Source organism: Phodopus roborovskii, unplaced genomic scaffold (assembly GCF_943737965.1).
Source record: "Phodopus roborovskii unplaced genomic scaffold, PHOROB, whole genome shotgun sequence".
Taxonomy (NCBI): Eukaryota; Metazoa; Chordata; class Mammalia; order Rodentia; family Cricetidae; genus Phodopus; species Phodopus roborovskii.
The window spans coordinates 13,913,265-13,937,871 of record NW_026125059.1 but is presented as its reverse complement, the minus strand read 5'-3'; the positions used below and the strand labels follow the sequence as shown (position 1 = coordinate 13,937,871).

The window sequence follows — 24,607 nt, the reverse complement described above, 5'->3', positions numbered from 1 at the left end:
CTGAAGTCATGAACAATGATTCATGGGTGTCTCTGGTGTGTTAGCATTTCTCTGGTGGATCCTTGCACCAATCCTATGATGCTCCTTATTCTTCAAGGGTCATGGAGCCTGCACAACCTCTCAGAGGTGGAGGAACACCTCTGAAATCACTCAGATTCACCGCTGGCTGTGTTGCATGTCTATCTGCCAGACACAGTACTGGGAGATACGCTCACGAGGCTTCTGGGCACTCAAAGTCCTCAGAGATGTGCACAACAGCCCAGGGGTCTGCTGAGAAGGCTGTCAGGAAAGTGCCTGCTGTACAAGTGAGAACCCGAATTCGGGTCCCCAGCACCCACATATAAAATGTGAGTGCGGCAGCCTGTAACCCTAGCACTGGGGGAGGGCATGGGGTCGGAGACAGGTTAGTTCCCAGATCTTTTCCGACAGCCAGTCTAGCCAAAGGCAAGCTTCAGGTTAGAAAGAGACAACCTGAAGGACTCAGCTCTCTCCTTCCATTTCTGGTGGTGGGGCTTGGTGGCAGCAGCTCTCTCTGGCGCCACCTTGTGGTTAAAAAGGAACTCACAGTCTATCTTTGTGCTTCAGAAATAACAGAGCAGACAGGCTCCACATCTCCCTCCCTCCTTTCAGAAATTAATAATTGTTGCACTAGGCAAAACAAAGGACTCTGGGACCAGGGTTCTTCAACTTTTTTCCAGCGTGACAGAACGATAAGTCGTGGCTTTAGTAGCAGATAAAAAAATCCTTATTGTAAAATTAAGGGCGATCTTAAAACCTTCTTCCTCCCCATCTCGCCCCCCCCCCCAGTCCTTTTCTCCCTTTCTTCCGGTTTCTGCTTAATGTGGAACCTGGCACAAACATCTCTTACGTCTCGAGTCCTCTCCTGTCCAGTATAGGCCGGTATAGTGCCAGCCCAGCCCTCTCACTTTGAAAGTTCTCATCTTCAGATGGGCGGAACTGTGATTCAATCTAAGATGTGAGTGGCACTTCTGAATTTTCCCAATGTGCTTGTATTTTGCAAGGAAAAGAATTGATTTTAGGGAAATGAATTTAGAGGAATGCATTTTTTCTTTTTATTCACATCCAAAAAGCCTAAGGGAACCCCTTAGGGAGCGTGACTCCGAGGAGAGCTGTACAGGCTTGATAAGTCAGGAGCGTCTGCAGGCTAACCGGCATTGATCTCTGCTCAGGAAGTTGTTTTCATTGCCTCCACAGCCTCCAAAGTTAAACCTCACACACTTGCCAGATTTGGTGTTATAGTACCATCGAAGTAAGAGGGCTCGGCACTCGCCTATTTGCATAGGAAGGCTGCATAGAGATGGTAACGGCTTCCTGGACACTTGAAGGAGAAGAAGAGTGGTTAAGGGAGTCAAATCCATCACCACCCCTTCTGCTACTCTCTCCTCTGCTGGAGGCTTCCACAGCCCCAAGGTGCAAGGCTGAGGCCATCCATGACAGCCACCTCTTCCCACCCAGCCGTATGCATCTCCACTTCTGCAAGTAGCGGAACTCCCTTGCCTGGGATTCCGACTCAAGTGGATTTGCAGCCTAGCCCTGCCACCCAGGACTCCATAAGGCTGTGGAGACAACACTTCTCCAAGTCTCTGGTTTGTTGTCTGTGATGGCAAGGAACTGAGCCCTGTGTCTCCTTTGCCCCTCAGATTTATTGTGCTACAGTAGGATCCAGAAGTCTTCTGCCTCCTCTCTCGGTCCGCTCCAGAATGGACAGGTTTCAGGGAAAGGGTGAACCTTGAGAGCACTGTTTGAAGTCTGGCTCAGTCATTTACTAGCTGAGTAACCCTGAACAAAGGACCCATCTCTTCTTCACTGAGTTGCTTGACCATAAAATGGAATCTAATGTTCACATTTTTTAACTAATTGAAGGTTCAAGTCAGCTATTGAGGGCTGGGTGAGGTGGAGCATGCTTTTAACAACAGTATTCAGGAAGGGCAAAGGCAGGACGATCTCTGTGGGTTGGAGGCCAGCCTGGTCGACATGGAAAGCTCCTGGCTAGGCAGGGCTACACAGTGAGACCCATCTCAACAAAACAGCAACAACAGGGAACAGAACCAAACAAAACCAGCCAATAAAAAGCATTGATACGTTCAACAAGTAAAAACGCAGTAGATAATGGTGAATTGGCCCCTAAGCATCCTCTTCTTCCTAAGCAACGGGGCCCAGCAACATAAACTTCTCATACCTAAGTCTACAGCCCTAGTTCCCAATGCAGGCTTCATGCCTCCGAGTTCTCAGCAAACACCCAAGCAAGCAACAATAGCCATAATAGCCATGAGCTCCTGTAAGGAGTGCTAGGAGCTTCTTTGTGTTTGTTACTATGTGAGATGTGAGTGTTTTCATCCTTGTAATTATTGGTGTGTGTGTGTGTGTGTGTGTGTGTGTGTGTGTGTGTGTGTATGTGACCAAAGTATTTCATGAGAAGCCATTGAGAACTGTTACACTAACAAATATACACACATCAGATTTGATCAATAGAGCAGACACAACTGTTGCTCTTATCTTCTAGAGGAAAAAAACTGACATTCCAAGAGATCAAGCAATACTCCCGAGGCATAGAATTTCGTAAGTAGTAGGGCCAGCACTTGACCCGCTGATGCTACTGACTTAGGGGAGCCCAAGGCTCGTGCACACTGAAGTACATTCCAACTCTGAATATTTGTAAAGGGAATCCTACTGTTCACAAAAAGGTCTGGATACATCACATTCACTGTCATCATCTTCATCTTCGTCCTGGTGTGTTCTCTCCCTACCCTCCTCCCCCGCTCCGGCTCCTGCTGCAGATTTTAGCTGCAGCACAGACAGTGGCCCAGGAAGGAGCCTGGTCCCTGTAAGGTAGTCATGTCAAAGTTAAGCTTGCACCTGTCCTACTTAGTCTCACTTTGGCCATCACAAGTACAAACCCTAAAGCCTCTTCCCCTTCCTATGACTCCTTCGCTGTCTATTATGCTATGATGTGTGCCGTGTGCCTTTTGTCCCCCACTGGAATTTAAAGGCAGTGTCTTTGGTTGGTGGCTGTAACTCCAGGTCTTAGGATGGTGCCTGGCACAGCAGATACCTGACAGTGTCTGTCAGTGACTTGAACAGGCTCCCCGTCCTATTGGATGAGAAAAACGACTCCGTACAGCAGGGCCCCTGCTCAGTTCCTGGTCTATGTAGATACTCCCATTTCATACCAACCTTGGCTTGGTTCTGAGTAAAGGTGTTGGCAGAAGGTGAGGATCAGGAAAAATGATAAGGAAGCCTGGAGCTTCATGGTATCTGCCGGCAGGGGCCTAGCCTGGAGCCTTCTTATTTAGGGAGAGAAGAGAGTAGGAGGAGGGGCTGACTCTGCCTCCTGCTCACTAGCCCCTAACTGCTACTGCTTATGGGGCTGACTGCTGCTGGAACAGAGAGTCCCAGCAAAGCACAGTCTCTCTCTGCTCCTGGACATATCTGATCTGGCCTCCAAAGCCAGTGTGCCAGCCATTTCAGTACAGAAGCCCCTTCAAGAGTGGAACAGCAGTTACTATGGGCAGTGTGCCGTTGCGTTTCCAGGCACCACACAAAATACACTTCACACACTGTTTGTCCGTGAAGTTTGCACAGGACCTGATCAGGTTCATAACATCCAAGTTGGGCAGCTCACATTTCCTGTAACTCCAGCTCCAAGAGAATCTAATATGTCTGGCCTTGGCAGACACCTGTACATGGGCGAACAACCCCCTTCACATACATATACATCATTAAAAGTAAAATAAACCCTTGAAAAGAACAAGCCTGAGTTTCTCGGACTTCCTTCCTAACCACAGGTTCTCTTTTTTTCAAATGTGACCCTGAGACACAGTGAAACTAAGTAAACCCCCTTTTAAAATATGGCATCCAGTCTCAGGCATTTTGTTATAGCAACAGAAAATACACAGAAGCACGAAGATTAAAGGGCTGTGATGATTATCATATATGGAGAGTAAGTTCAGAGCCGAGACTGTGTGTGTCCCTGGTCTGTGCAGGTTCAGTGGTGTGTGCACCTTGCTTTTTTTGTTTGTTTGTTTGTTTGTTTTTGGTTTTTGAGACAGGGTTTCTCTGTATTGCTTTGGAGGCTGTCCTGGAACTCGCTCTGTAGACCAGGCTGGCCTCGAACTCCCTAGTGCTGGGTTAAAGGTGTGCACCACCACCACCCGGTTTATTTTTAATTATCTGTATATGCATATGTTGGGTGGGTGTGTTCTTGTGAGAATGGGTGCCTGTGCATGCTGGAAACATTTGTTCCCTCCGAGCTGGAGTTATAGGTGGTGTGAGCCTCCAACATGGGGCTGGGATCCCTGTCCTGTGTACAGGCTCTTAATTGTTGAGCCCTTCTCCAGCTCCTAAATTTGTGCATCTTTTCAAGGTCTTTGCTCATTCTTCCTTTCCTTCCTTTCTTTATTTTTCTGTTCCTTGTTCCTTCCATTTTGGTATGGAGGATTGAACCCAGGGACTCACGAACTCTGCCACCTGAGTTAGTTTCTCAGCCCTATCTATTGCCAATTTTCTTACCATATTCTTTGTGTGTTATTGACTTCTAGGAGTTCTTAATATATAATCATAATAGTTATTGTTGATAAGTGTCATTGTTTTTATTTATTATTTGGGGATCACTATGTAATCTGGGTAAGCCCAGAATCAGAGCTCTGGCTGCCTCTGCCTCCTGAGTGCTTTGATCAAAAGTCTGTGACACTATGCCTGGCTATTGTCTTTATTATTTATTTTTATTTATTTACTTATTTTGAGGCAGGGTCTCCTTGACTGGCCTGGAACTTGCTGTGTAGAGCAGTCTGGTCTCAAACTCACAGAGATTCATTTGCCTCTGCCTCCCTAATGCTGAGATTAAGTGTGTGCTACCATACCTGATTACTTTACTTATTTTTAATACTTTTTAAGCCCAAGAGGGTTAACTTTTAATTAAAGAAATTATTTTATGTGTATGGGTTTCTCACCTGTACATATGTCTGTGTAACACATTCATGGCTGGTACCTGAAGATTCCAAAAGAGAGCATTGGATGCCCTGGAACTGAAGTTACAGATAGTGTGAGCTGCCAATATAGGTGCTGGGAATTGAACCCAGGTCATCTGCAAGAACAGCTATTGTTCTTAATCACTAAGCTATCTTTCTAGCCCTTGTCTTTATTTTTAGAGGGTCGTTACTCTGATTCCAGCATTATTATTCAATATATTCTAATACTTTCTGATATCCTTCTGTTTGTGATGAAAACTGAGCTATTATTTCTTCTCAAATATTTCTTTATCTTTGACATTGAACTTAAGTGTGATTTTCTTTATATATAGTGACTCATGATGTTTCATGGACCACCTGTTTAGTTTATTGTCAAAATTACTTGGTTATTCCTCCATTTATACATTTTTTATCTATACATTACTCCCTCTTTTCAATTGATTAATTAATTGCAACAGTGTCTCTCTAGATAGCCCTGGCAGTTGTGGAACTCATTCTGTAGACCAAGCTAGCCTTGAACTCACAGAGATCCACCCATCTCTGCCTCCTGAGTACTGGGATTAAAGGCATGCACCACTACACCCAGCCTAGATTCAGGAATGCATTTATTTTGTGTAGGAGGTTGAGAGAAGTAGGCAGTTCTCCCTGAACTTGAATCAAGTAGATCCAAGGTGATCATACTTCTGACATTTCTATGTCCTTTTATCATTAAATTAGGAGCAACACTGATTATGTGTTCATTTTACCTAGTAAGGTAACACACTGACATGGATACTAAGGAAAAAATCAGTGGCAAAAGAAAGAAAAAAAATGTGCATATTGTGAATACAGCAAATTGCTGTATTTACAGGAAGGGCAGATACGAAGGGTGGGTCTTCAGAGAAGAAATTAATAGGAAGAGTCAGGAATGGGCTAAAGCGCAAGTGTGATGAATTTAAAGTGATGTGCTCTGCATTTGATAAAACTTACCAAGAACATGGCATTAGATTAGGGTGTGGTCTAAGGTACCAATTATCACAGCACCCAGTGGGTAGAGACCAGAGGATCAGAGTTCTAGGCCAAGCCTAAGCAAATAGAGAATGAAGACAGGTTAGCTACATAGTAAGATGCATTAAAGTGGTGTCTGAAACGGGAGGGCCTGATCCATCACCCGAACTGTGTACTCATTTCTTCTTGGCTGCAAGGGAGGCTGGGAGAATAAACATGCTGATTACTTACATCCTCATTGAGCATCCTCCAAGCCTGCTTTCCTTTATTTCCTCTTAGAGACCATCTCCAGGTGGCCATGCCTTTCCACCCAGTGCACCAAAAGTCATTGGAGCCCTCAGAGGCCCGAATCCAGCCACAGTACATTCCACATGATGGAGGCCAGATACACACGCATCCCATCCTCTGCTCCTCCACGAGCATCCTCTCCAGTTTTACTTGGGCTCCTCCCATGAACTCAGAGATTCTTCCAAATAAAACGATCTCTGTGCTTCCAAATCTGGAAGGAACAATGCCTTGCTTCCCCTTCTTCCTCCCACTCTCCAACACTCATGCATGCAACTATAAACCTCATGTTTCAAATGCCTAATTTTGTTCCTGTGTTATTGATTCATCTTATGTGTGCACAGTATGTGTGTCACACATACGTTGTTTCCGCATGCAGGCCATGGGACACATGTGGGGGTCAGGGAATAACCTTGAGTGTTGGTCCTTGCCTCTCACCTTGTTTAAGAGTTTCTGGGTATTCACTGCTGTTAATGCCAGTCTAGCTGGTCCACAAACTTGCAGGACTTCTCCCATTACCCCCTCCCATCTCTCTTTAGGAATACTGGGATTTCAGCTGCCATTGTGCCTGGCTTTATTCTGTATGTGTGGATTCTGGGGATTCAAAGTGAGCTACCTCTATCTCCCCAGCCCAGCTTTCTGTGTTCTTTACTAGATCTTGACTAATAAAGATGAAATGTCTGGACTTTTCATCCCTAACAGAAATGTTAGTTTTAACTCACTGAGACTCCCCTGATAGAGAATTCTTCAACTCCAGGAAGGAGAGTTAGATGCTGAATATTAAAAGCAAAGTCACCTGAGGTTTTTTTGTTTGTTTGTTTGTTTTGTTTTGTTTTTCAAGACAGGGGTTCTCTGTGTAACGGCTCTGGTGCCATCATGCCCAGCTCCAACCACTCTTTAAGTCTAAGTTTTTAACTCATTTGTTATGATGTACTACGGTATGCTCTTGAGCAAGTTCATTCTTTATTAGAACTTTCCATTTGTACACACGTAGAGACAAAAGAAGAGTGTGGTTCAGTTAGCCTGGATGCCCGTTTCCAAATTACCCGAGCTCCCCTATGAATTTCCAGTTCTGGAGGAAGATCCAAGGGGAAGATGAGGGGTCTTGCACCCTGGAAACAACCACCAAAGATTGTCTTCCTGAGGGTGTCTAGTGTAATGAGGAAGTAACAGAGACGTAGGGCCGTTCAGTTCCACTGAGATCCTTCAGCGCAGGTCTCTGCACACAGCCCTGAGAGCTTTACCCACATTCCTGAGCAGCCCTGGGAGCAGATGTTATCACCACAGGGCACACATTAGCCATTTCTAAGGGTATCATTGGTGCAGGAGCAGGAGCAGGAGCAAATTGTTCCAGTCACCCATGTATGGCAAACCGGAGCACACCGAATGGTGTCAGGAGTATGATTGAGTCACAGGTGCTTATCAAATCTGGCAAGATTCCTTCAATGCCATGCTTTCCCAGAAGTGGAAAGTACTGTTTGACATTGTCCATCACTGACCTCCTGTTGTGGATGGGAAAGAGGCCCTGAGAAGGGGCTCCCTCCGCCCTACTCTGTCCCAGTGTGGGTATGCTAGGATGCACTATGATGTTGATCAAGGGAACAATGAGATTTAAATTGGGACCTTCTTATTCTTTTTTTCTGTTGAAGTTCTTTGTTGTATGGAATGTATGGAGATGGTTGGTGTAAATGGACTTCTTTTTTGGGGATGCTAGCTTACAAAACACAACACAGAGATTTATTATCAATTATGAAAGCTTGGCCTTAGCTTAGCTTTTATAACTTAAATTAGCCCATATTTTTAAATCTACATTCTCTCACACAACTATTACCTCATCTCCATTTTGCCCATCCTGGTCATTCCCTGTCTGGCTTTCTCTGTTCAGAAATCCCGACTATACCTCCTGCCTAGCTTTAGTTTTTTTATTAACCCAATCACAATGACACATCTTCACACAGTGTAAATGAATATACCACAACAGGTTGATGGTAGCCAGGACATTTTGGCAATATGAATTGCTTTTACTTTTGAACCTAAGATATTTTTAATAAATCTGTGTTTTGGTTTTTAATTTTCTTCATCGATGCTTCATGACTTTTGATGCACATATCCTCTGCCTTTTGAAGAACTTTTAAGTTTTTTTTTTTTTGCTGTCACTGATGCAAATATGATTGTTTTCTAAATTTCCCTCTTGTGTAACTTTATTGATATACAAAATCACCACAGATATTTGGATATTCATTTTATTTTTCTAGACAGGGTTTCTCTGTAGCTTTGGAAGCTGTCCTGGAACTCGCTCTGTAGACCAGGCTGGCCTCAAACTCAAAGATCCTCCTGCCTCTGCCTCCTGAGTGCTGGGATTAAAGGTGTGAGCCACCAATGCCCGGCTTTCATATTCATTTTGTACCTGAAACTTCAATGAATTTATATAACTGTGTGTGTGTGTGTGTGTGTGTGTGTGTGTGTGTGTGTGTGTGTGTGTAATCCTTGGAGTTTTGTCTTTATGACTGTAAACAGACATGAACATCTGCATAGAGAAGGCTGTGAACAGATGTGAACACCTGCAGACAACAGATGAGTTATTCAGACTCTGAGACATCAGGGCTCAGCTCACAGGATCCTTTATTAGGAGGAACTAGAGTCTTCACAGCAATAAAAGAGAGCCCTGAACGTTGAGGTAATAGGGTCTTACACTGAGAAAAGGTCAAAGGTTGAAGGGCATTATGTCTAAAGAGATACTGGGGTGATGGAAAGGGAATAAGCAAATTCTGGGGTTCTGTTGCGGGAACAGCAGAAGTCTTAGTGGCTTCAACTTGGCTGGTGTCAGCCAATCTAGAGCATCTGTTGGACTCACAGAAGAAAGTCTCAGTGTAGGAGCCAAGACCTGGAGCTTCTTCCAGCACAACCTTATCATTTCCAGGAAGACAGGTCTGCAAGACAGAAGGGTAAGGATGGAGATGCTTGTCTTCAGTCACCTTGGGTACCAGATCTTTCAGCTAATGAAAAGGGATGGGGTCATTTCCCATCCTCAGGCAAGCAGGGAAACCAGAAGTGCTGGGCTCAGAGTAATCACACCCCTGATTTATAGCACTTTGTTCCTGTTGTTTCAGTGTGGTAACCATGGCAGCCCACATGCTCCTTCTCTGAGTTGATCTGAGCACTCCTGTGTGCATTCCCACTACTCACCTTGGACTTGCAGGCTCCCTTTAAAACTGCCTCCCTCCTATCCTCTCTTTCCCATTTGCACCTCCAGGACTTCTCGGGTCTTAGAAAGGACTGATGCTCAGATCGCTGTTTAGACTTAGTAAAAATGCAGATTGGGGACTTACGTTTCTTTTTGCAGACAACTGTGCAGATACCTTCAGTTTGGAAGTTGTTAGGGTTCCCTTGGCAACCACCATAGATGAATTTGGTACAGATTTGGGTTTCTTTATTATACCACCATCGTGGAAGGTAAGCCAAGCAAGGGCCAGCATCCTGTGGCAGACTGCATACATCTGTGGGGAAATCATGGGAGACAGATGTTTGGATGCCTGTCTCCTAGAAGGCAACCCTACCCCACCCCTCCCCCACTGTTCTCTTTGTCCAGCTCAGGGCTGTGCTTCCGGTTCTAGGGGAACTCTGATGACACTTCAGCTTCTTTGGTCTCAATTTCCTCATCTGTAGGATGATAACACAAAGTACCACTTTGCTAGTTGGGACAAGACCATTTGCTGAGAGCCTTTATCATATATAACAGAAGTAGCAATTAATATTCTAAGTATCAACCCACCAGAATTAACTTCTGATGGAGAAAACTTGCAAGAAATACGGACTTCAGAATATCTGTTACAATGAATTTGGCTGTATAATCTTGATCTATAGAAAATATACTGGGTGCTTTGTATTCTCAAAATGGCCCCAGAGAAAGATCATTCCTTCTCATTGGGGTGTCAGAAGTAAGAACGGCAGCCTCTGGATTACATACCCTTAGTTTTTTCCTTTGATATAGTGCGGAGAAGTCACCTTTAACCAGTTAACAGCACATGTTGTAAGTCACATCTTTTCTGGGACATGACCTTATCTGCTTTCCTGGCTCCAAGAGATATGCATACCCTATCGTCAGAGAATTGCTAATAGCGTCTGTGGGAATAAAAACTGTAAACTTTGTGGGATCTAAGAGAATTTTGAAGAAAAAAATTTATGGAGGAAAACTTTTAAGGAGCACTTCTAAAGAGAACTTTAAGAAAGAGATTTAGAGGGAAAATTTTTAGAGAGAACTTTTGAGGAGAAATCTTAAAGAGAGCTTTTTGAGAGGGAACATTTGGAGAGAAACTCCTGAAGAGAACTTAAGGGGAAGAACTTTGTTTTGAAGGATAATGAGCATGTCTCTCATGGCTCTTTATTCTCCAAAAAAAAGTATGTGTATATGCACTGACTCTTTCTCTCTCAGATCATTTTTAGTCAGCCTCCACCTGCCGACAGTAAGCCTCCTGCCTGAACCCTCGTTAACCATCAGAGGAGCAGGTGTGGCCACTGCAACAGTTCCTTCATTGTCTCTCCTCAGCCATCTGAACCACGACTTAGTAATGATTTTGTGTCATCAATGGCCCTCCTTTCTTTCCTCTCTGACAGGAATGGCCACCGTCTAGTCCAAACATTCCAATCCAGTGGACATCAGGTTCCAGAGTAACTGATCCACTAGCTCAGGACAAAGTTATCTCCCCAAACCAGAAAGTCCATATCCTCCCTCTCCACAGTCTCTCTCTCTTGCTGCTGCTAACACTCATCCTCTCAAATGATGCTTGAAAGTCACCCTGTCCCCTGCCTCCATGCCTTCACACTGCTCAACTCTAGAGCTGCTCTTGCCAGCAGGGCACTCTCCTATTCATTCTCCAAACCCTTTCAGCAGCCAGGTGTGATGGCATTTGCCAGGTGTGATGGCATTTGCCGGCTCTCCCAGCACTTGGGAAGCCAAGGCAGAAGGACTGCAACAATTTCAAGGCTGCCCTGAGCAGTGTGGAAGACCCTGACTCCAATTTCTAAACACTCCCAGGTGTCAGCGCCTTTCTAATGTCTCCTGAGTCCATGCTTCACCCTTGATTTTCATGCATCATTTTATGTCTGGGATGAAGATTTATGGTGGGTTTATCCATATTTTCTGACTCCTGGAGAATGTGAACTCTTCATGGGCAATGACTATACCTTAACCTGGTACAGCAGCTCTGAGCAGATCATTTGGCATGAATGGACTTTTCAGGAATGTTCTCAGAAAGAAAGAAAAAAAAAAGGTGGGGGGGGGAAAGAAACAAGGAAAGAAACTAAGATCCCCAACTTAAGCATTTAATAAAGTTTTGTCCAGGGGTTTAGCATTTGACACATGTGAACATTTCCTCTTGTGTGGCAGCCCTCTAACTGTTCTCATTGTGCAGGTAGAGGACATGAGACTTGGAGAGGTGCAGCGACTCTCCTGAAGTCCCATAGCTGGTGAGGGAGTTCAATGTAGATGACCTACCAGGTATGGTGGTCCAGCACGCTTAGAACCCCAGGCTTCAGATGGCTGAGGCAGGAGGATGTCAAGGTTGAGGTCAGCCTTGATTCCCTGGTTCAGCAACCAGAACCCAAGCAGACCACAGACAGGGTTAGGATCACATGGAAGATGGAGTCCAGACCCCAGAGCACCCTCCCTTGTCCACTCCCCCTTCTCTGCCGGTCAGCATCTCCAGGCCTGATCATATGTCTCCTAACACAGGGCCTTCCCATGAGTGCTTCTCCCTGTGTTTGCCTGCACAGTACCCATCCTTCAGATTCCAAGTCCTATATGCCTTCCCCAGGAAAAGCTTTGGTGGCCACAGTGAGCAGATGGAACCCATCATGGGTGTCACAGGCACCGTAAATGTTTGTTGATTGATAAAATGGGTGTGTAGTGAGATATTCACCTTGTCTGAACCTGTGGCATAGACCACGCCCATGGGGGGTGGAGACAGGGCCAGAAGTGACCTGAGGAAGGAACTGGGAGAGCTCTCTTGTTTGCAGCATGGGGACAGGAGCACTTCCGGAGGCATCCTTGGGACCAGGATCCTGCTTGTGTTCATCTGCTTATGTTGTGAGTTATTTCTCCCTGAATAAACATCTGCTCGGCCTAATTGTTTATCCTGATCCTTATTAAACCACAATATGGGTGAATAGCTTTGATAGTCTTTTGCAGAGCCCAAGGATGTGAGCAGTATAGGAGGTGAACACTAGCCCTGGGGTGGGGGTGGGAGTGGGGAGGGGCAACCGTGAAAGCAGAGAAGTACCTTGTCTGAGGTCTAAGCATTTCTTCCCACAGCTGAACATGCAGCATCTCTTCTTGTCTGGACAGTGTCTGTGCCTTGTACACTCGTTTCTTTCTTCAATTTCGCACTTTATTCTGACTCTTGGGCATGATCCTATAGCAGGAGAAGGCGTGTCCCTTGAGGTGTTGGAGGACATGATCTCCCGTGTCCGGGGCAGCACTGCAGAGCTGAGGAAGCTTGTCTGCCCCTCAGCTGTCACTGGGACCCGGGAACCCTCAGGGTTTCACAGCACAGGCCTCAGCTCCACTGTAGGGACTCAGCACCTGACACCCAGGACCTTCCCTAGCCCCTCCCTTCCAGCACCTATAAGATTCCCCACCCCTTTGGGACTGCTCTGATCAATTAATTGGCTTTGTCCTTGGTTGGCCCCTGTAGCTCTCACTGTTTGCCTGGATTGTGTCCTGAAGGTAATGCAACAAAGTTTGAAAAGCCTTGGTCAAGACGCCTGAGCTAAAGCAAGCGATTGATATTAACAAAGCACTTACTGAGCACGTGGCCTTTCTCCTTCCTCCTCACCACACATTTCCGAGTTAGCGCTCAGTGATCCACAGTCAACAGAGGCATCCACAGCAAGGGGAGGCTCTGTGGACGTGCGCAGGCCACGCAGCTACCAAGGAGTGGACCCAGAATTCCCACCGGGTCACGTGGCCTCCTAAGCGCTCACGTTCCCCACTACCTTCAAGTGCTCAGTGTGTTTTAGCCGGTAAGGATGAAGTCTCTGAGCTTCTGCACTGAAAGGACCCTGGAGGCTGCTCCTTAGCGCTCAGGTAAGGTCCTGTGTGGATGCGGGACAGCTCTGGGGAGTTCAGTGGTGGTGAAGGGAGAGGCTCATCCTTGAATGGAAACCCTGTTGGCTTTTTAGTTCCCAGTGTCCATTTAATGCACCGCAGTGCCGGCACCTCCATGAACAATTCCTTATCAGGGTGGGGAGTAACTGCCACAGACCCAGGGCCCTGTGTTCACCCAGGACATCTTTCCGGGGTGATGGGAAAACAATGATCCCAGACATCTCACTCCCACCCGGGCCTGGGGCTGAGGTGTGAAAACACTCCCATGTGCAGCAGACTTTGTTCTTTAGCCCCAGGAAGTTTCTTCTCTCCATGATAAGAACTGTACCCCAATACTTACTGGCAAAGAACCCCTCTGCTGGCGGAGGTTCCCAGATGCCCCACAGGAAGATGATGGGAACCAGGAATGGCAGAAGTCCCCAGAGTCTCATTTTAGGAAGCAGTAGCTTGGCTAGAGGCATTAAGTTGGGAGGAGCAGGTCAGTGGCTGCAGCCTCTGCTCGTGGCTCTGTGCCCCAACCACCTAGGAAGCAAATCTGGACAGGAGCCAGTCATGTTCCCTCCCGGAGGCCATCAGTGGCCTTGCTGTACCCACAGTGCACACAGAGGAAAGGCGTCTGGCTCTGTGATCTGGGCCTCTGCAATCTGAGGTTCTCTGCCTCTCTGGCCTCCTAGGGAGAGGGGTGCACTTGCTTGGGTCCTTCTAGGATTTCTTAGCAAAGTTATAGAACCTTCCTTTTCCCAGTGGAAAATTGGAGATTGGGAGCTTTCTAGGCTGCTTTTCTGTTGCTGAGATTGGCACTGACTAGATGCAGTTGAAGGAGGAGAGGGTTTATTTCTACTCACAGGTTATATATATAGTCCATTATGGAAGGAAGCCAAGTTAGGGAGCTGGAGGCGGGAACTGAACTCGGGACCATGGAGGAATGCTGCTTACTGGCTTGCTTACTCTGGCTCACTCAGTTGCTTTCCTTCCACAGCCCAGGGTCATCTGTCCAGTAATGGTGTTCCCACACTTGGCAAGACTTTCCACCATCAGTTAGATTCCAGAAAATTCCCCAAAAGTGTGTCCATAAGCCCATGTGATGGAGACATTCCAGACATTCCATCAACTGAGGCGACCCCTTCCCAGCTGTGTCTACTTGACAGCCAAGATCACCGCCACAGACAGCGCCCGCCCTCATCCCTTGTCTTTCTTTCTTTCTTGTTTTTTTTTTTTTTCCTTCATGCCAAGTTCTCTTTTTTTCTCTTATATTTTTTGGTTGTGAGTCTAGCCTTTAATGGCTGGCCATCTCTCCAGCCCTTCTCTCCCTCTTCCCTCTGTCTTTCTGAGACAGGATCCCATCTGTCCCAGGCTGGTCTCAAACTTGCTACGTATTGGAAGACTGCTTCTGCATCCACCTCCCCAGTGCTGGAATTACAGACCTGCGTCATCTCACCTGGTTTGCGTGGGGCCGGGGGCTCCATGCACGCTGGACAAACACTAGACCGATCACGTTCAGTCCTGCCTTGGCTGCTTCTTGTCCTCATCTCTGTTTTTACCCTGTGCCTCCCCCTCCTCCTTTCCAATGGCTCTGCCTGAGCCTCTGTCCTTACCCTCCAAGTCCCTCTGCCTTCTCTCTCCTGTCTCTGGCCCACTCATCTTTTGTCTCCATCCAAGGGTAAAGACTGTCAGCTGAGCACAAACCTAAGGTCCCTGGTGAGCGTCTGGGCAGGCCATGGTGTCTCACAGACAGGAAAGGAGTGGCTCTCAGGGCCTCTGTCACAAGAGCAGGTTAGCAGAGGCCAGGGGAAGCAATGCTCAGAGTCAGCTGCAGGAGGGACCAAGTGGCTCTCTGATACTTCTGGAATATTCCCTCAACTCAAATCTTGGAGCCCTAGTGAGGGGGTGGATGCAGTGTGGACACGTGTGAGCAATGCAGGGGAGACTGAGGCAGGGAAGGCTGGCTGCAGCCGGATACACTTGACTCACCAGGACTTCATCTGAAGCTGTGAGAGACATTCCCATGGCGTCCATGTTGAAAACTGGTAGAATTCCTCCAGATAAAACGCACCATTTTCAGGTCAGCAATATGGAATCTGTCTTCTTCTTTTCTTAGTACATTCATGTGATTGTGGGCCATAACTACCCATTCCAAAATGTTTTTACCAGGCTAGCTGAAATCCCCGGTTCATGAGCAATCTCTCTCTCTAGCCTCCAACCCACTCCAGCCCCTGAGACCACTTTCCATCTTATAGATCTTCCTGCTGTCTTTTTCTTTGTCCTGTTGGGTCTCTAGTCCAGGGCCTTACACAAATAAATACTCTACCTCTGAGCTACATTCCTAGTCTGCCCTTCTTTCTTCCTTCCTTCATCCCTCTCTTCCTCCCTCCTTCCTCCCCCCCCCTCTCTCTCTCTCTTGAGAATTGACATAGGATTTTACTAACATCCCCAGACAGGCAATCCTTCTGTCTCTTCTTCCTCAGTATCTGTGAATACAGGCCTGAATCGCTATACCTAATTCCTGTTCTATGTATGTCATGTAAATGGATAATACAGTTGAGTGTGTGTGTGTGTGTGTGTGTGTGTGTGTGTGTGTGTGTGTGTGTTAAGGTTTCCATGGCCCGTGTGTGGTGGTCAGAGGACAATCTTTGATGTGGAATTTCCTCCTCTACCTTGTTTGAGGCAGGGTGTCTTTGTTGCCCCTGCCCAGCCCCCATCACTCCATGCCAGCTGGCCCACAAACTTCTAGGATTACTCTGTCTTCTCTGCCCATCTCAATGTAGAAGCCATGTATGCAGGTATGTGCTACCCTATCTGACTTTATATGGGTCCCGTGGATTTGAACTCAGATCCTCATGCCTGTGTGGCAAGCTCTTTACTCTCTTGGCCATGCTTCCAGCCCCTGGTATATGTTCATCCACAACAGATCACTGTATTGGTTCCCCATGCTTGTGGTTGAATCACATCCTGTCACGTGCCAAAGTTTCACTCTACTTTTGCCCCATAATGTTTTTTGATCCCTTGGAGCCTACCCAGCTTGCATGTGGAACATTCTGGAATATGCATAAAGGATTTTATATGTCAGGCATCCAGGAGGAGACAATGGGAAACACTTGGCTTGTATCTCCCCTTCCCTGTCACTGGAGATACATGAAGAAAATTTAGAGGCATGTTTTATTGGTTCATATGACCCCCTAAAATATACTCAGTGGGAGTATGATACAATTTCCCAGCAACAACTAACTTAAAAATCACTGCAATTAAAAAAAATAGATTGAAAACAAAAGTGTGTGCTGGAACACATTTTTGCTGTTTCTGGTTGGTGGATGGAAATCAAGTATGTTGCGGTACAGGCAGCAACCATCCCCGCTAGAGTCTATGTCCCCCACTCCCGGCTTTATCACTTGCCACAATCACTTGTATTTCTTTGGGGGAATTTCCCAAAGCCAATAACCCCTTTCCTTGTCCCAGAGTCAGTCTCTGTGACATAGAAACCAAGGCATTGCCCACAGATCTTAGACAGAGGAGAAAGAAAAAAAAAAAAAAATCCCCGGGCTTCCCAATTTTCATGGATGTAGCATCCATATTGAGTGATATCTCCAGAAGCTTCACCAATGCCTCACTCTCCCCATGCTGAAGATGTGTGAATCACCCAGTCTCAGAGGCACAGGGTGAAGCCAAATACTTTATTGAATAAAGTTGAAAGCTACATGGAAACAAACAGGGAGCTCCTGACGGCGGAGTTGAGCAGGGGAGGGATCGTGAGTGATGGGATCCTAAGAGGAGGTATTATGACCAGGAGATACAGATGGGAGGAAGAGCATCCTGGGATTCAATGTTGGGAAGACCTAAGGCCTTAGAGTACTGAGAGCAGTCACCAGAAGCCACTCTGGAGAATCCAGCAGGAACACAGAGCTTGGAACAGAAGCCAAATCCTGATGCTTTTCCCAGCATGTCCTCTGTTCAGGTGGATGACCCTGTTGAGAATACAGATGCAAGATACAGCTGAGAATCTTGGGCTCAGTTTACCTCTGGAGCCTGAGCTATGTTTCTACATCTTTTCATGGGAGGAGGTTCAAAGCAAAGTTTGTCAATGGGAGTTGAATGCGAGCAACGAGCAAACATCTAGGGATGAGAATATAATGAAAGTTGGCATTTTATATGCCCACTCAAAAGACTATTAAAACATAGGTCAGCTTGCTTTCTCAAGGAAAAATGGACAGAATTGGATTTCTGGCAAAAGGAGGTGAAGAGGTTGATGGCCTGGGATGGTTCCCTGGCCAGTGTTCCCAGAGGGGCTGGACAGTTGGACCCTTCTACATCCCCCTTCACCCCTCCTAAATCCCTTCTTGTTTGCTAACTCCCCCATACCTTCCAGAAGGCCACAGTGTCATCTCCCCCATCCCACCACCACCACTCAGGATCAAGTCTAGTTCTGTCACGTCTGAGAAGGACATAGTTGCCTTGGAACAGACTGACCCACACCCACACCCACACCTTCCAGGACAGCTCTGGTGGGGATTTTAGATGGGGCCTCCAAGACTCACTTTTTTTTTTGCAGATGTTCTGGCATATGCCTTGGGTTTGGAAGTTGTTGTTGTTACCCTGGCAGCCGCCATAGATGAAGAGTTCACACGTGCTGTTTTCCTTATTATACCACCAGCGAGGGAAATACGCCATGCAGTAGCCAGAGTCTTTCGGTAGGCTGCATATGTCTGCAGGGAGAGCCCAGGGTTGAGAACTCAGAGTGTACAACCCCAAACAGAACAATGTCATTCCTTTCCCCGAGAACCACTGCAAAGCCACCACGGATGAATCTGAAACAGAATCCTTTTCCTTCTCACATTCTAGGGGCTCAGCACCACAACCATATTGCACGTCCTTGCTGGGAGATGATATGTTGAGTGTCTGCATCCCCGGAGGTAGGATTCTTTCGGGTGGTTATGGTTGAAACATGAAATGCCCCTCCCCCGCCAGGCTTACACTTTGAACAGTTTTCACCCAGCTGAGGGTGATATTTTGGGAGGCGGTGGGACCTGTTAGGAGATGGAGCCTGGCTGGAGGAAGTAGGTGACTAGAGAGGGCTTTTTAAGGTTATAGCATAGCCCTGCTTCCTGGTCTGAAGCCATATGAGGAGTCTCCATCATGTGCTTCTGACACCACGAACTCAGTCGTCATGCTGTTTCCATGGTGATGTACAGAAGCCCTTTAAAACTATGAGCCAAAAGCAGCCTTTTGTTCATTAATTGTTTCTACTGGGTATTTTGTCACAGAAATGCAAAAGAATTACCACACAGGTGACACCCTCCTCTGCCCTCACTTTTGGGGTCCTAAGAATGGACTGGGGACCTCATGCATGCCAGGCAAGCACTCTTATCTTCAGCCTGTAAACCCAATCAGTTAAAGCAGTTGCATATTTGAGCACTGAGGGTTTCTAATCCAATATGGCTGGGGCCCTTTGAAAAGGGAAGCTTGGACAGAGATGCACACACAGGGAGGGTGCTGTGTGCATTTGAAGGTAGAGATCAGGGATGCCAAAGATTGCCAGCAAGCCACCAGTTACTAACATGAGATGTGTGATAAAGTTCTCACTCATGAGCCAGGGAAATGGCTCAACAAATAATGGCACTTGCTATGTAAGCCTGAGGACCTGAGTTCAATCCCAGAACCCAATGAGAAGAGACTTCAGGAAATTTTCTCCTGACCTCCCTAGAACCTCACTGTCACTCACCTAACCTCTTCCTCTGAGCCTGCAGAACTGTTAGAACACACATCACTATCACCGAACTCTGCGGCTGTGGTGCTTTATTCCGGTGGCGCTAGAAAGCTAACACAGGCTCCGGCTGACCCACAAGCTCCTTGACCACAGCAGCGGCTTGCCACCTCCTCAGAGTTCACCTCTATGCCAGGCTCCACATAGTCTACTGAGGCAGCCTCCGATCATTCATTCATCCTTCTGCCTTCAATTCTGACTCCCCCATCAATCCTCCATATAGACCACTCGGGAGGAGGAGCCAATGGATTGGTAAACAAGCTGATCATGTCACACCACATGTCAGTCCTCAGCTTCATTACAAAGTCCTGGGATTCACAGGGTTCTTCATCTTTGGCTCCTATGCCTGGCTCTGGCATCTTCTGCAGTGGAATCCCTTCAAGCCCCATGCTATGGCGATTTTCAATTCAGCACACCACGCTACACTGCACCACCATAGGGTTGCAAAATGCTTATTCTTCCCTCAAAACCTTTCTCAATAGCCAGTTCCTCTGCAATGTCTCTCTTAACTCCACTCCGTATCCCACACCATGGCAGTTGCCTGAACCAACCCTGCATTTCCCCATCTTGTTTCTGAAGTTTGTGTGTTCATTTATCATTCTTTTAGAAATGCCAGAGTCTTGTTCCTGAGATGGTGTGCAGGGATTGTGTCTGACTTCATTTTGAGGTTCTGATGTCTAGCAGGCGGCCAGCCTGGCATGGTACAGAGCCTGATGGAGTGTTAAAGGGGTAAATAAGATGGACCCCTACTGAGCTGAGTGGATCATTCCAGGATCACCTACCATTAGCTGGATGCTTCCAGAGACAAAGAAGACATGTGTCACTGCTGTTTAGTTCTCAAGCAACAAAGATGAACCATTTAATCTAGAGGGCCTCAGGCATCCCTCTCCTGTGCCTGACATGGCTCTGAGCATTCCAAGGGATTGAAAAGAGCTGTTAGCACTAGCCCTTCCATCATGTAAAGAAGTGGAAGCGCAGAGAAAAAAAATACTAATTTGTTCAAGGTTTTAAAAAAGACACTAAAAGCTGGAGCTGAGATCCAAATTTAGGACGTGCAGAGTCAGACGCCCGACGTCTGTCCGCTCTGCTATACTGTCAGATCCCACGCTCATCAGTACTTTCCAAGCGTCATCCTCTCTTGCTTCACTGAGCTGCGTCTCTAGTTGAATCCATCACTTCCCTTCTCCTGGAAGTCCCCAGCCCCTCCAGTCCGCGCCCCCCCCCATTCTGAGGATCATACATGTTGGTCATGTCATTGTTCACTTTTTCTTTGTCTTCCAGCCCATGGTTCTTAGGATTAAGATGATCTTTGAGGCCATGGTTCAAGATGAGAGTCTTCCTTCAGACCCATCAGACTAGGACTGGATGATCCGAACACACCAAGGATCTTTCCCGATAACTAGCATCATGCTCACTCTCTGGTTCCCTGGGATCCCTTCCCGGGGATGCCCTGGTGAACCCTTCCAGCTTCACGTCTACTACTGCCCTTTATTTTGAACTCAGCTCTGAGTTTGATTACCTCGAGACTTTTTGCAGTGCCTCTGACCACAGTGAACATGTTGGGTGCTATTACGAGAACTGTGGTCTGAGTATGGGTTATGTTTCCCCTCCTCAAGGCTCATGTATTGGAATCTTGGTCCACAGGGTTGTGGTACCTTTAAGAAGTGAGATCTATTGGGAGACTCCTAGATCAACTGGAACATGTCCTCTAAAAAGGATTATAGGACCCGAAGACTCTCTTGGTTTCTGTTGATCATGTGATATCTTCTGCCTGTCATCTCCTACAGAGGCCATGATGGTGCCTGCCTGTAATGTGTGGTCCCAGCCTCAAAAACTGACCTAAGTGAACCCCTTTTCTTCATAATTAATCTGTCTCATATATTTTATTAGTGCAAAATTAGCTAAAAATACGGGCACCAGAAACACTTGGTAAATATTTCTAAACAAATGAAGAATACCAGATAACTTTTTGGGAGTCTAGTCTGGAATGTCAGGGCAGGCTTCCTAGTACAAAGTCGGATTCATATGGGCAGAGAGGCAATTGCTTAGCAGTCAAAAGCTAGGGAAGATAAATCACTTTGCGTGTCACCGATAATGTTAGGATGACAATGATCACTTGGGGACTCAGAAAATCATGGCAGGGAAAAACAGTCAAGAAACAGTGCAACTCAATCCCACCCATGCACCCATCATTTATTTGGGGGGGGGGACTGAGGGTCATAGATGACCTAGGACAAGAGCATCACTGCCACATACCATGTCAGGAGCTGTAGTGAATCTAAACACAGGACCCCCAATCCAGAGTTCTTACCCAGATACCACCTCTCAGTGAGCCAGGGCAATGGCAGCCCAGGAGGGCAGGAGAGGGCATGCTGGTAGAAGGTGTGTGGCACCCAAAGCCCTTCCTTCACATTACCTTGTTGGGGGTTTAAACATCTCTTTCCGCAGTTGAAGACACAGCACTTCTCCTTTTTCTGACAATCCCTGTCTCTGGTGCACAGGTTCCTCTCTTTGTGATCACACTGCTCTCTGAATCGGGGGCATCTCCCTAAGGAAGAAGCAGTCCTTGAGTCTCAGGGCCTTCCTTTCGGGGAGTCCAGGAAAGCACGTGTTCAAGGTTGTTCACCCTGAAGGAATCCTTCCCCTCGCTCATGTTTCCTGAAATATGCCCCCCCCAACAACCTCTTCAACCACCCCCCTCTCTCTACCTTCTCAGCTCCATCCTTGGTCTAACCCCAGCCACTGAAACAGGCAGGGTAATCTCCTGTTGCCTTGGGAACTGTCTTGTGCTTTGTAGGAACCTTGGCTTCTAGTACTAGACATCCTGAGCTCCTCCTCTGTATCCTAACCCCCTAACTGTCTCTAGACACTGGGAAGGCCTCTTTAGGGGACCTCCTCCTCAGAGCACTGCTTTTGGCTGATCTAGCTAATCAGTCTTGCTGTAGCCCTGCTTGTGAGTTCCTCTGGAGGGCGACATTGTACAGTTGATTCATCTCTCAGCCACAGCTGGGTTTTGGAATTCTAACTCTATTGGGATGAATGTGTGGAGGAGGCTAAACATGATCATAAACACATTGTATAAAATACTCAGTGGTTTAATAAAAATATTGTCTTAGAAAAATCTTTGGTGGGCTGAAGGCTGGTAGCCTTGTATTCCTGGACAAATTATTTAACTTCTATGTCTTCTAGTTTCCTTATCTTTGAAAGGGGGAGTTCAAGGAGCTATACGCAAGCGAGGGGCCCTGAGAGCAGGAGAAATAGTCTTTCTCAGGGAAGAGCCCCCTAGTTGCTTATTCTATACCAAGGGGTCAGCCCTGACATCATATACATAAGAAACACTAAATAGACCCGGCAGGTTGTATTTATTTATTTAGGTACAGTCACACAAACACACACACACACACACACACACACACACACACACACACACAACAATAGTTATTAAAGAAAAAGAAACCATAATTTTAAGGTGGCATGGAGGAGTAGATGAGAGGAACTGGAGGGAAGAGAATGGAGGGGGAAATGATGTCATTGTACTTTAATGTTTAAGAATTTTAAAATTTAATTAAAAGAATAAAATAGGGGAGTTGATAGGACTTACTCTCGGAGAGCTGCTGCAAGGATTAAATGAGATAGTAAATACAAACAAATGTTAGTTCATATAGTAGAGCAGTCACTATGAAGGAAGTTTAACTCTCTGTCTCATCTCTTCATTGAAAAGCTGTAGGACTAAAATTCTTTTGAAATGAAGACATCAAGTCTCAGACAGGCTACGTGAAATTTAAACATTTTGCTCTAGCTTGCCTGGCTACCAGCATCTAACACCCCACTCTGACCCCAGAGCTCCCCGGAGAGGGGTCTGTCTCTCTTGAGAGGTTAGGGGTTGTCCCATAAATGCTGGATCCATGATTCTTCTCCACGTCCCCAAGGAAGACATCTCTTCAAAGGGACTTCAAGGAGAGTTTTCCCAGACCCTTGCCCCTGTAATAACACAAAAGACATCACAAAGAAGAGACCTTCTAAGCGTCTCCCTCCTTTCCCAAACCACATCCAGGAAGAAGATGCAGAAAGACAAGCTAAACCTGAGGAATTGCTCCTTTTCTCATCCTCCCAGCAAACTTCCCTTTCTCCCAGACAACAATAGAAAGCCAGTACTTACTGGGAAACAGAAAATCAGTCAGACTAGGTCCTTGGACATTCGCAAACAGGCCAAACAGCAAGAGGAGGCTCGCAAATCCAGAAAGCCTCATTCCGGTGAGGGGCTGGTCTGGCTGGTGGTTCTAGAACATGGAAATGCCTGGCTGCCTTAGCCCAGTTGATTCTCTCAATAGTCTGTACCTCAGCTGCAGGGCTGGAAAAAAGCCAGTCACCTACTATCTTGCTGGGAACACCAAGTTCTTGAAATCATGAGTGGAGATAATGACATTCACAGCCCACATCTATGGAGAAAGCCCACATCTTGTTGCTTGGACTGCATAGGGCTAGCCTTCTGGTCAACCAGAGCAGTGAGCAAAGTGTACTCTACACTCTTCATGCCACATTAAGAGTAAATGTCATCCTCTCAGATCTTCATGTTGATAACTTAAAGTTTATGTGGAATGCCCTCTTTCCCATTCATCTACCCTTTTCTAAAACATTCAGACCAATAACACACACCCTTCCATTTGTCACTGACAATGTCTCTATTGTCGTGGTATCTCTCCATGTCAGTATCTAACATTTACTCCTGTGAGAAGCCCATAGTCACTGTGTTCCCTTCTTCCTCTCCTAGAGTTTCTTCCCACCATTTTCTCCTTTATCATTTCTTTGAACCATTTTTTTTTACTTAGGCCAAAGAGTAAAGATGTTTCCACAGAGAGCAGGGAATTGAGGGGAAATCAAACTGATATCAGAGTCTTTTGATAGTGCTTGTCACAGTGTTGTTGAATGTTACAGACCACAGGGAGACTCCCCCATGTGACACAAACTCTGTTGCCTGAGGAGACACTGAAATGAAGATGCAGATCTAAGAGACAGCAGCTGAACCCAGGACAACAATCCTCCCGGATTCAGTAAAAGAAGGGTGCAAACCCGAGAAGCCTCTCCTAAGGCATGAATCCATAGCACCAGCTGTTTAACCTGGGTTAGAGGAGAGACAGACTCTGTGAAGGGCAAGGTTAACAATAAATAGGGTTTCTGCTTTCTTTGGCTGGGTTCTTTTTTTTAATTATATTATTTTATTTTTATTTTACATATCGATCCCAGTCCCCTCCCCCTCTCTCTTTCCCTCTCTCCCACCCTCACATGCACCCTGACCACTCTCCCCTCCCATCCCCCCCCACTCCACATGTAGGGTGATGCCCTCCAGGAGGGATCATCTAAATCTGTCAAGCCATTTGGAGTAGGGACTAGGACTTCTCTCCTGGCTCTGGGTTAAGGGAGTATCCCTTCATGGGGGATGTGTCCACAAAGTCCTTTTGTGCACCAGGAATACATCCTGGTTCCACT

At 46.5% G+C, this 24,607-nt stretch overlaps 1 protein-coding gene across 1 annotated transcript; it reads right to left on the bottom strand.

Moving 5' to 3' along the window:
• Positions 1–211: 211 nt before the first annotated feature.
• Positions 212–23,448, bottom strand: LOC127225387 (eppin). The gene is made up of 5 exons (XM_051188859.1): positions 23,280–23,448; positions 21,537–21,668; positions 17,895–18,062; positions 12,539–12,670; positions 212–375 (listed from the first exon to the last, which is right to left on the bottom strand). The coding sequence occupies exons 1-5, from the start codon at positions 23,368–23,370 to the stop codon at positions 212–214; spliced, it is 687 nt and encodes a 228-aa protein (XP_051044816.1). The 5' UTR covers positions 23,371–23,448.
• Positions 23,449–24,607: the final 1,159 nt, after the last annotated feature.

Excerpts from the sequence above, each read along its gene's own strand:
- LOC127225387 (XM_051188859.1), bottom strand. The coding sequence starts at position 23,370 with ATGAGGCTTTCTGGATTTGCGAGCCTCCTCTTGCTGTTTGGCCTGTTT. Across the intron at positions 12,671-17,894 it reads GAACATCTGCAAAAAAAAAA|GATCATGCCCAAGAGTCAGA; the intron begins GTGAGTCTTGGA and ends CTCCTGCTATAG. Across the intron at positions 376-12,538 it reads ATGCTTAGACCTCAGACAAG|TGCTAGGGTTACAGGCTGCC; the intron begins GTACTTCTCTGC and ends GCCCTCCCCCAG.